The 11,823-nt window shown below is 61.7% G+C and overlaps 1 protein-coding gene across 1 annotated transcript; it reads right to left on the reverse strand.

Moving 5' to 3' along the window:
• Positions 1-226: 226 nt before the first annotated feature.
• On the reverse strand, positions 227-11,010 carry RAVER1 (ribonucleoprotein, PTB binding 1). Its single transcript, XM_084304014.1, is given in 21 exon segments — positions 227-680; positions 682-741; positions 743-775; positions 2,390-2,464; positions 2,572-2,664; positions 2,666-2,716; positions 3,529-3,609; positions 3,713-3,756; positions 3,759-3,854; positions 3,970-4,063; positions 4,149-4,337; positions 4,339-4,406; positions 4,549-4,596; positions 4,599-4,665; positions 4,958-5,058; positions 5,150-5,279; positions 5,558-5,605; positions 5,607-5,750; positions 7,634-8,103; positions 9,669-9,735; positions 10,817-11,010. Coding segments are annotated over 21 exon segments (2,193 nt in total). The 5' UTR covers positions 11,003-11,010; the 3' UTR covers positions 227-632.
• Between the last annotated feature and the right edge of the window lie 813 nt (positions 11,011-11,823).

An 11,823-nucleotide genomic window follows, 5' to 3' on the forward strand; every position in this document is an offset into this window, starting at 1 on the left:
CGCACGCAACTGAAATGTCGAGGAAATGGGGGGGGCACGGAAAAAGATGCCCCCCCCCCCCAAAAAAAGAGCAGCAGGTTAGGCGAGGAGCGTGTGGGGGGGGGGGTGGGGGGGCCCAGCCTGGGACCCCCCCCCCCCACTTTGGGGTCACGGCTCCCGGTGCTGCAAAAAAGGGGGGGGGGGAGAGGGAGAGGAGGGAGTGGGGGGGGGGCAGAAAGTGGTCAGAAATGGGTGAGAAATAGGAATTAAAGCTGCCCCCCCCCCCAAAAAAAAAATAAAAAATAGGGGGTTGAAAATCTGGATCCCCGCATTAAAAAAATCAAAAAAAGGAAAAAATGGGGAAAAAAAGGATGTAAAAAAAATTAAATTGGTTTGTACAAGATTTACAGGGGGGAAGGGGAGCGGGGGGGGGCAGAAAATGGTCAAAAATGGGTGAGAAATAGGAATTAAAGCTGCCCCCCCCCAAAAATAGGGGGTTGAAAATCTGGATCCCGCGTTAAGAAAAATCAAAAAAAAAAGGGGAAAATGGGAAAAATGGGGAAAAAAAAGGGTGTAAAAAAAATTAAATCGGTTTGTACAAGATTTACAGGGGGGAAGGGGATTGGGGGGGGGGTTTTGGGGCGGGGGGGGGGTTAAAAAATCCTCTTGCGCTTCAGGTAGGAGTCGGCGTAGTGCCCCCCCCAGCCCCTGCGAGTGCTGCCCCACGTAGCAGCCCTCGGGGCTGGGCTCCGGAGACGGCAAGCAGGTGGGAGGAGGCGCGCTTCTGGGCGGGGGTCTGCCAAAATGGGGGGGTTAGGGGGGGAAAAAGGGGTGGGGGGGGGGTAAGAAGGGGGGTGGGGGGAAAAAATGGGGGGTTTGGGGGGGAAAATGGGGGGGTTTGGGGGGGGAAATAGGGGGTTACAGGGGGTAAAAAAGGGGGTGGGGGGGGGAAAAGGGGGTTGGGGGGAAAAAATGGGGGGGTTGGGGGGTAAGAAGGGGGGTGGGGGGGTAAGAAGGGGGGTGGGGGGGGAAAATTGGGGGGGTGGGGGGGGAAATAGGGGGGTTGGAGGGGGAAAAAGGGGGTTACAGGGGGTAAAAAGGGGGTTGGGGGGAAAAAAAGGGGAGGGTACGGGGGGGATTTGGGGGGGTGGGGGGGGGGAAAAGGGGGGTTGGAGGGGGAAAAAGGGGTTACAGGGGGTATAAAAGGGGGTGGGGGGGGGAATTTGGGGGGTTAGAGGGGGAAAAAACGGGTGTGGGGGGGGGAAAAGGGGGTTGGGGAAAAAATGGGGGGGTAGGGGGGGAATTTGGGGGGTTGGAGGGGGGAAAAAGGGGGGTTAGAGGGGGAAAAAAGGGGTGGTGGGGGGGTAAAAAGGGAGTTGGGGGAAAAAATGGGGGGTTGGGGGGAAAATGGGGGGGTGGGGGGGGAAAAAGGGGGGTTGGAGGGGGAAAAAAAGGGGGTTACAGGGGGTAAAAAGGGGGGTGGGGGGGAAAAAGGGGGGGTACGGGGGGAATTTGGGGGGTTAGAGGGGGAAAAAGGGGGTGGGGGGGAAATGGGGGGGGGTTAGGGAGAAAAATGGGGGGGTAGGGGGGGAATTTGGGGGTTTCAGGGGAAAAAAGGGGGTTGGGGGGAAAAAATTGGGGGGGTACGGGGGGAATTTGGGGGGTTAGAGGGGGGAAAAAGGGGGTTACAGGGGGTAAAAAGGGGGTGGGAGGGGGGAAAAAGGGGGTTGGGGGAAAAAATGGGGGGGGGGTACGGGGGGGATTTGGGGGGGGTGGGGGGGGAAAAAGGGGTTACAGGGGGAAAAAAGGGGGGGTATGGGGGGAATTTGGGGGGTTAGAGGGGGTAAAAAGGGGGTGGGGGGGGTAACGGGGGGGGTTGGGGGGTAAAAAATGGGGGGTACAGGGGGAATTTGGGGGGTGGAGGGGGAAAAAAGGGGGTGGGGAGGGAAAAAAGGGGGGGTATGGGGGGAATTTGGGGGGTTAGAGGGGGAAAAAAGGGGGTGGGGGGGTAATGGGGGGGCTATGGGGGGAGATGGGGGGGATTTGGGGGTCTGTGAAAAAATGGGGGGGGTCAGTAGGGAAATGGGGGGGCTAGGGGGAGAATGGGGGGGTCGGGGGGCTTAGGGGGCAGACGGGGGGAAATGAGGGGGGTCAGGGGTAAAATGGGGGGGTCAGGGGGGAGATGGGGGGGTCAGGGGGGAGATGGGGGGGGTCAGGGGGGAGATGGGGGGGGTCAGGGCAAAATGGGGGGGTCAGGGGCAAAATGGGGGGGGTCGGGGGGAAAATGGGGGTTAGGAAGGGAAATGGGGGGGGGTCAGGGGGAAAATAGGGGAAAAAAAAGGGGGTCAGCGGGGAGAGGGGGGGTTGGGGGGGAAAATGGGGGGGGCACACGGGGGGGGCACCCTCTTACCTTGGTGTGGGAGCTGTGCGAGGGGGGGGCGGGCAGGACGCCGTCTGAGGAGCCCCCCGGCGGCATCCCAAGGGGCTGGGGGGGGGCAAAGAGGGAAGGGGGCGTTAAAAGGATGCTCCGGCGCCGTAGGGGACCCCAAATTTTTTTGGGGGGGGGGTCCCGGGGGGGGGCAGGGACCTCACCTTGCCGAGGTGGCTCTGCTTCAGCCCGGCTTGAAGGCCGCTGGTGAAGTAGGAACTGGGGGACCCTGAGAAAAAGGGGGGCAGCGGCGGCCCCCCCCCCCCCCAGGGCGCCCCGCTCGAAGCCGGGGGACGCCGGGGAGGAGAGCTATGGGGGGGGGGGCGGGGGGGGGAAAAAAAGGGGATGGGGTGAAGGGTGAGAACACCGGGGGGGGATTTTGGGGTTTGGGGAGGATTTTGGGGTCGGGGGGCGATTTGGGGGCAGATTTTGGGGTTGGGGGGGATTTTGGGGATGGGGGGGAGATTTTGGGGTTGGGATTTTGGGGTTGAGGAGGGGATTTGGGGGTTGGATTTTGGCGATGGGATTTTGGGGTGGGGGGGGAGATTTGGGGGTTGAAGGGGTGGATTTTGGGGTTGGGATTTTGGGGTGGGGGGATTTGGGGTTAGGGGGCGGATTTTGGGTTGGGGGGTTGGGGACTTTGGGGTCGGGGGGCGGATTTTGGGGTTGGGATTTTGGGTTCGGGGGGATTTGGGGGTTGGGGGGTGGTTTGGGGGTTGGGGGGGATTTTGGGGTGGAATTTTGGGGTTGGGGGGAGGTTTTGGGGTTGGGATTTTGGGGTTGGGGGGCGGATTTTGGGGGTTGAGGGGGGATTTGGGGGTTGAGGGGAGGGATTTTGGGGGTTGAAGTGGGGGGATTTGGGGGGGGATTTTGGGGTTGGGGGGAGATTTTGGGGTCTGGGATTTTGCGGTTGGGGGGCGGATTTTGAGGTTGGGGGGATTTTGGGGTTGGGATTTTGGGGTCGGGGGGCCGATTTGGGGGTTGAGGGGAGGGATTTGGGGAGTTGAAGTGGGGGGATTTGGGGTTGGGGGGCAGGACATTTTGGGGTTGGGGGGGATTTTGGGGTGGGAGGCAGACTTTGGGGTTGGGGGGGGTGGATTTTGGGGTTTGGGGGGGGTTACCTTGTGTCTACCGTGCCCGAAGCTGCCCAGGAGGGGCCCGGCGTGCTCCCGGGTCTGGGGGAAGATGCGCGACCCCAAATCCCTTCCCGGATAAAAGGAGGGGGGTTAAAAGGGGGGGGTGCAGCCGTTTTGTAGGGTTAAGGGGGGGTGTTATAAAAGGGGGGGGGGGCGCCCCCAAACTTACGGGCTGGTAGTCAAAGGCGAAGCCCTCGGCCGCCAGCCCGGGGAGGGGAGCAGGGGGTCGGCGAGGGAGGACGGGGAGCGGCGGGCGGTGGGGACGCTGCCCAGGACCCCGGCTTTGAGGGCGAAAGCTTTGTTGGCAGCACCTAGGAGGGGGGAAAAAAAAAAACGGGGGGGGGGAAATTCGTAGCCCCCAGGATCGCCTCGGGCATCCTAAAAGCCGTAGGGAAAGGTTTTGGGACCCCCCCCGCCCCCCCAAACCTCCGAGGCTGTTGGGCGGCAGGAGGCTCTGCAGGTTCAGGTAGGGGTTGAGGGGGATCTTGAAGTCTTTGGGGGGCTCCCCCAGCAGCGAGACCTGGAAAAAAAAGCGGGGTTGAGGGGGGAGATAACACGCGGGGGGGGGCCCTAAAGACCCCCAAAGACCCCCCCCCATCCCATACCCCGGAGGTTGGGGCCCCGCTGTCGCCGCCCTGCTTTGGTTTTTGGAGGCCGCTGATGACGGAGCCCAGCAGGGAGGTGCTGAGACCCTGCAGGGCCGGGGGGGCAGGGTTGGGGGGCACCTGCGCCCCCCCCCCCAGCACCGAACCGTCGCGTTCGGCCCCCACCGGGTTGAGGAAAGGAGCCAGGGGCCACGTTCCCGGAGGGTAAAATGGGCGATTTGACGTGACCCTGGGCCATGTCGCCGGGCAGGGGGCCGCCTGCGGGGAGAGAAAAAATTAAGGGGAGGCACCGGGGGGCACCAAAACCCCCCCCCATCGTCCCCGGAGCGCTGTCACCCATCGGTACAGGGGGTTTTGGTGCCCGAGGGGACGTGTCCTGGTGTCCCCAAGGGGATTTTACCTGCTGGGAGCTCCCCCAGGAGCTGGCCCGGGGGCTGCCGGTGGGCGCCGCCGCCGCCAAACCCAAGGCGCCGTGGGGCAGGGAGCCCAGCGGGGAGTCGCCCAAAATGCCCGGTTTCTGCAAAAACAGGGAGGGAGGGGGAAGGAGGTGGGGGTTTTGCGGGGCTCGAGGGGGCTTTGTGGGGCGCGAGGGGGATTTATGGGGTGCGAGGGGGCTTCGTGGTGGGGGGCTCGGGGCTTTGGATAGGCACCGGGAGCCGCCGGGGAGCTCGTGCGCCACGAGAAACGTGCCCAAAGGGACGCGGGTCGCGTTTCAGAGCTCCCCACGGGGAGGCCGGCTGCAATTCCACAGCTCCTTAAAACCTCCTGGAAGCCCTTTTCCGACCCTATTGACCCTACAAAACTCCTACCTGCTGCGCCTGGGGCTGGTTCTGCAGCGCCAGCTGGAGCAGGGCAGTGGAGAGCGCCGGGTTGGCGACCAGCGGCAGGGACGGAGCGGCGCCGAGGATTCCTTTTTTTGGGGGGGGGAAAACGAAGCGGGGTGAGCCCCAAAAACGCCCCCCCGAGGCCGCCCCGAGCTGCTGGAGGGCTCGGGGCCTTACCCTGTTTTCCTCCGACGGCCCCGTGGAGCAGGGGGTTGAGCAGCAGCTGGAGAGAAGCGGGGTTGCCCAGGCTGTTGAGGATCTGGAGGATGTTGGGTTCGGGGAGGAGCCCCTTCCCCCGGTTCAAAGCCTTGAAAAAGAAAAGCAGCGAGTCAGGGAGCAGGCAGGCTGAAGCCACAGCAGCCCGATTTCACCCCCCACACCACCAGGACCAGCACCGCAAGCTCCCAAATTACTTTTTTTAGGGTGGGGAGGAGGCGAGCAACAGCTCCCAGCGGCGCCTTTGGCCACGCAGGGATTAAATCAGCCGCCGGCGCGGGCGCACAGAGAGGGGACGGGGCGAGGCCGGAGCTCAGGAGCGAGTTTTAAGGGGAATTAATCGTGCTGGGGGGGTTTGGAGCCCCTCACCGTGGCTTGGGCAGCGATGAGGGCGGCCAGCATGCTGCGGCCGGGGGGGGCCGGGGGCGCAGAAGGAGACGCGGACGTGGTTCCCGGCCAGCAGCAAGCCGTCCGTGGCTCGCTGCACCATCTCGGCCACCTCGGCCGATTCGTATTCCAGCACGGCGAAGCCTTTCAGCTGCCCGTCCTGCCCGTAAGCCAGCTGGGGGGGGGGAAAAATAACAGGAGAAGGGGGTTTGGGGTGAGGGGAAGGGGTGAAGAGAGAGGCGGGGTGATGCTGCGCCTCTAAAAGGTGTCCTGAGACACCCAAAGCCACCCAAAGCCAAACCTGGCCCCTCAAAAATGAGCAATCCCCCCCCAAAACCCACCCCGGTCACTCAAAAGCCACCCACCCACACAACAAAACCCCTCAAAATGCACCAAAATCACCCCAACTCCCACCCCCGGCCCCCCAATCCCACCCGAAACCCAATGCCAGTGCTCCTAATCCCACTAAATCCTCCCCAAATCCAACCCCAGCCCCCCAAAAGCCACCCAAACGCCCTCCCAAATGCCTCCAAATGCTTCAAAATCCCCCCAACACCCAACCCCAGCTCCCTAAAGCCCCCCCAAACACCACAACCCCCTCCAGAATCCACCAAAATCCCCCCAACACCCACCCCCAGTCCCCCAAAGTCCCCCCAAATCCCCCAAACCCCCTCCAAAATGCCCCAAAATCCCCCCTAACCCCCCCGCAGCCCCCCAAAACCCCTCCAAACGCACCAAAATCCCCCCGACCCCCTCCCCAGCCTCCTGAAATCCCCCCAACCCCTTCCAAACGCATCAAAATCCCCCCAACACCCACCCCCAGCCCCCCAAAGTCCCCCCAAATCCCCCCAACCCCCTCCAAACACACCAAAATCCCCCCGAACCTCCCTCCTCTCCCCCCAAAACCCCTCCCAAAGCCCCAAACCCTCTCCCAAACGCACCAAAATCCCCCCTAACCCCACTCCCATCCCCTGAAACCCACAAACGAGCCACCCAACCCCCTCCAAATGCCCCAAAACCCCTCCTAACCTCCCTCCTCTTCCCCCAAAGTCCCCCCAAATCCCCCAAACCCGCTCCAAACGCACCAAAATCCCCCCGAAACCCACAAAAAAGCCCCCCAACCCCCTCCAAATGCACCAAAATCCCCCCAACACCCACCCCCCGCCCCCCAAAAACCCCCCCAAATCCCCCAAACCCGCTCCAAACGCACCAAAATCCCCCCTAACCCCCCCCCGCAGCCCCCGGAAACCCCTCCAAAACGCACCAAAATCCCCCCTAACCTCCCCCTCTCCCCCCAAAGTCCCCCCAAATCCCCCAAAACCCCCTCCAAACGCACAAAAATCCCCCCAACTCCCACCCCCATCCCCCCAAAACCCCCCAAAAAGCCCCACGACCCCCTCCAAAACGCACCAAAATCCCCCCAACACCCACCTGTCGCCCCCCAAAATCCCCCCAAATCCCCCAAACCCCCTCCAAAACGCCCCAAAATCCCCCCTAACCCCACTCCCATCCCCCCGAAACCCACAAACGAGCCACCCAACCCCCTCCAAACGCCCCAAAACCCCTCCTAACCTCCCTCCTCTCCCCCCAAAGTCCCCCCAAATCCCCCAAACCCCCTCCAAACACACCAAAATCCCCCCGAACCTCCCTCCTCTCCCCCCAAAACCCCTCCCAAAGCCCCAAACCCCCTCCAAACGCACCAAAATTCCCCCAACACCCACCCCCAGCCCCCTCCAAAAGCACCAAAATCCCCCCAACACCCACCCCCCGCCCCCCAAAGTCCCCCCAAATCCCCCAAACCCCCTCCAAATGCACCAAAATCCCCCTAACCCCACCCGCAGCCCCTTGAAACCCCTCCAAACACACCAAAATCCCCCCAACACCCACCCCCAGCCCCCCTAAATCCCCCCAAATCCCCCGAACCCCCTCCAAACCGCACCAAAATCCCCCCAACACCCACCTGTCGCCCCCCAAAACCCCTCCAAAACCCCCCAAAATCCCCCAAACCCCCCTCCTCTCCCCCAAAACCCCCCCCCCCAAACCTCTTCCCAACCCCACCTGGCAGAACGTGGGGGGCCGGAGGGCCGAGAAAACCCTGCGCAGCTCCTCCAGGTCCCCGTAGTTGTGGGGCAGCTTGTCCACGCAGAGGCAGCGCGAGTGCAGCAGCTCGGCCGTCAGCTGCGCCCCGTCGCTCCAGTGCACGTAGAGCGCCCGCGTCCCCAGCTGCCTCCCCAAAAGATCCGACTTGGCCCGGGCCGCCGAATCCTTTTTCATGTACTCCACGAAGCCGTAGCCCTTGGAGTGCCCCGTCTTCTGGCTGTAGACGAGGAAGCAGCGCTCCAGGTTGCCGAAGGGCCGCACCAGCTCCTCGAATTGCTGCTGGCTGTAGAGCTGGGGGAGGTTGGCGATGCAGAGCAGGGCGTCCGGGGGTTGCAGCTGCACCGAGAGCTCTTTGTCGCGGAGTTTGCTGAGGTGGAACTGTCGGATGGCCGACTCGGCTTGCTCGCCGTTCAGCAGCGTGACGAAGGCTGCGGGAGGCGAGCGGGGATGGAGTCAGGGAGGGAGGGAGTCGCCCGAGGAAGGAGGGAGCCCGTAAGGGTCGGGGAAATTAGAGAATGAGAGAATATGCCGAGTCGGGAGGGACCCCATAAAGATCTAAGGATCAGAGAATCAGAGAATTAGAGAATATTCTGAGTTGGAAGGGACCCCATAACGATCAGAGAATCAGAAAGTCAGAGAATTTGAGAATATTCTGAGTTGGAAGGGACCCCGTAAGGATCAGAGAATATCCTGAGTAAGGAGGGACCCCGTAAGGATCACAGAATCAGAGAATTAGAGAATATCCTGACTCAGAATGGACCCCATAAAGATCTAAGGATCACAGAATCAGAGAATTAGAGAATGTTCCAAGTTGGAAGGGACCCTGTAAGGATCAGAGAATCAGAGAATGAGAGAATATCCCGAGTCGGGAGGGACCCCATAAAGTTCTAAGGATCGCAGAATCATAGAATTAGAGAATATTCCGAGTTGGAAGGGACCCCGTAAGGATCAGAGAATGAGAGAATATCCTGAGTCAGAAGGGATCCCATAAAGATCTAAAGATCAGAGAATTAGAGAATATTCCGAGTTGGAAGGGACCCCGTAAGGATCAGAGAATCAGAGAATATCCTGAGTCAGAAGGGATCCCATAAAGATCTAAAGATCAGAGAATTAGAGAATATTCCGAGTTGGAAGGGACTCCATAGGGATCAGAGAATCATAGGATTAGGGAACATCCCAAGTTGGAATGGAACCCCGTAAGGATCAGAGAACCATACAGTATCTCAGGTCAGAAGGGACCCCATAAGTATCATAGGATCATAGAATGAGAGAATATGCCGAGTTGGAAGGGACCCCATAAGAATCAGAGAATTAGAGAATATCCCGAGTTGGAAAGGACCCTGTAAGGATCAGAGAATATCCCAAGTTGGACTGGAATCCCGTAAGGATCACAGAATATCCAAGTTTACACCCTCCAGGCCCTTGACCATCCTCGTTGCCCTCCCCCGGACCCTTTCTAACACTTTTTTACACCTTTTTTTGCCCCGCAGTGCCCAGAACCGCACCCAGCACTCGAAGCGAGGCCGCAGCAGCGTGGGGCGATCGCCTCCAGCAGCCTCGAGGTGATTTGTGCCCCCAAAAACCCCATTAATTCCCCCAAACCTGCAGAAAACACCACGCTGGCGTGCTCCAGGAGGCGGCAGAGCCCCAAAAAAGCACCCAGGCCACCCTCTAGCAGCACCACGGGTTCACCCCAGCCGAATTCCACTCCCAAAATCCCTGCTAGCACCTCGGGGAAGCACCCAGGCAGCTTCTCCTGCCCACCAGGGACTTTGGGTTTTGCCCTGGGGTCGGTGGAGAGCAGGAGAAGCGCCCACAACCCCCGTGCTGCCCCTACAACGTGTCCCAAAGCTCGAAGCCCCGCGGCTTGCTGATTTTTTTTTCTGCCTGCTGAGTTTGGGCGCTGCCTAAATCGGGTCCGAGGGGGCTGCTGAAGGAAGAGACCAGAGGCAGGGGCGCGAGGGGGTGGTGGCAGCGGGGGCAGCGCGCTCACCGGTGCCCTTGTACTTGTCCACGAAGCAGTACTTCAGCTCGTAGTCGCTCAGCAGCTCGTGGACTTCCTAAAAAAATGAAAAAAGTGAAAAAAAAGTGAAAAAAAAGTGAAAAAAAGTGAAAAAAAAATGAAAAAAAGTGAAAAAAAAAAAGAAAAAAAAAAGAAAAAAAATGAAAAAAAAGAAGCAGGGAGAAGGGCAGAGGTCAGCGGGATGCTCCCGGGGTGATGCCCCCAGCCCTTTCCCTCTCTCCACGCACGGGGATGGCAGGATTTGGAGGTGAGGCGCTCCTGCACCGCTATCAGACCCCAATTTTGCTCCATCTGGCCCCAAATTTGCTCCATCTGGCCCCAGTTTCACCCCGTAAGGTCCCGATTTCGCTCCATCAGACCCCAATTCTGCATCAGCAGGTCCCAGTTTTGCACCATTGGGCCCCAATTTCACCCCGTAAGGTCCCATTTTCACCCCATAAGGTCCCAATTTCGCCCCATCAGGCCCCAATTTCAGTCTCCATCCCGCTTCCCGCTACACCCCCGTTACTTCCCGGTCCCCCCATTACCCCCCATCACCCCCCGTTACGCCCTGGTCCCGGCCCCAATTCCCCCTCCTCAGCCCCAAACCGGCCCCAGTTCCAGTCCCAGTGCCCGGTACTGGCCCCAATCCCGTTCCCAGCCCCCGTTACCTCCCGGTACCGGTCCCACGGTCCCAGTTCCCCCTCCTCAGCCCCAAACCGGCCCCGGTCCCGTTCCCAGCCCCCATTACCCCCCGGTCCCGTTACCGGTCCCGGTTCCCCCTCCCCAGCCCCAAACCGACCCCAGTCCCGTTCCCAGCCCCCGTTACCTCCCTTTACCGACCCCAATTCCCTATCCCCAGCCCCAAACCGGCCCCAATTCCAGTCCCAACTCCCATTACGCCCCGGTACCGGCCCCGGTTCCCCCTCCTCAGCCCCAAACCAGCCCCGGTCCCTCCCCCATTCCCCCGTTTCCCCCCCGTTCCCGTTCCCAGCCCCCGTTACCCCCCGGTACCGGCCCCGTTCCCATTCCCAGCCCCCATTACCCCCCGGTTCCCGTCCTAATTCCCCCTCCTCAGCCCCAAACCGTGCCCGTTCCCCCCCCTCCCCCCCGTTACCCCCCGTTCCCGTTCCCGTTACCTGGTTGCTGACGTCCGGCGGCAGCCCCCTGATCAGCACCTTGCGGCGGTTCCGGAACTGGCGTTCGCTGCGCTCCAGGCGGCTCCGGGCCTCGGCGGGGTCCAGCGGGGGCAGCTCCTCCTCGGGAGCGCGGCCCGGGCCCGGCCCCGGCCCCTCCGCCCCCGGCGCCGCCGCCGCCGCCGCCATCTTAGGCCCCCGCCGCCTCCCGCGACCATCCGCCGCCAAGACGCCGCCTCGCCATTGGTCCGGCGGAGGTGGCCGCCGCCGCCTTCGGAGCATCCCGCCTCCGGATTGGTCGGTTCGGAGAGGTGAAGTCACCGCCCCCCGCGCTTCTATTCGCTGTTGGGGTGAGGCCACGCCCACTACGAGCCCAACCCCTCCCGGAGACTCCCCGGGTCTTAAAGGGGCCGCGACCCGCTGGGACCTGCAGGGACCCCAGGGCCCCCCCCGGCCCTATAGGGGCCCCCGACACCCCCCGGCCCTATGGAGGAGCCAGGCGCCCCCATAAGCAGCCCTATAGGGATCCCAAAAAGCCCCCAGCCCTATAGGGACCCCAAAAGCCCCCCCAAATCCTATAGGGAGCACTGACACCCCCCATAGGACCCCCAAAACCCCACCCTATGGGGTCTCTGACACCCCCTGGCCCTATAGAGGAGCCAGACGCCCCCATAAACAGCCCTATAGGGACCCCAAAAAGCCCCCAGCCCGACAAGGACCCCAAAAGCCCCCCCCCCAACTCCTATAGAGGGCCCTGACACCCACCCTATAGGACCCCCAAAACCCTGCCCCTATATAGGGACCCCAAAATCCTCCCCAACCCTATAGGGACCCCAAAACTCCCCCCCCAAATCCTATAGGGAACACTGACACCCCCCCCATAGGACCCCCAAAACCCTACCCTACAGGGCCCCCCAAACTCCCCTCTGCACCCTGCAGACTCCTGACCCCCCCCCCAAAAAAAAATAATCACCCTATAAGCCCCAAAGGAGCCCTGACCCCTCCCAAAA

This window comes from Netta rufina (genome assembly GCF_964035555.1).
Source record: "Netta rufina genome assembly, chromosome: 32".
Classification (NCBI taxonomy): Eukaryota; Metazoa; Chordata; class Aves; order Anseriformes; family Anatidae; genus Netta; species Netta rufina.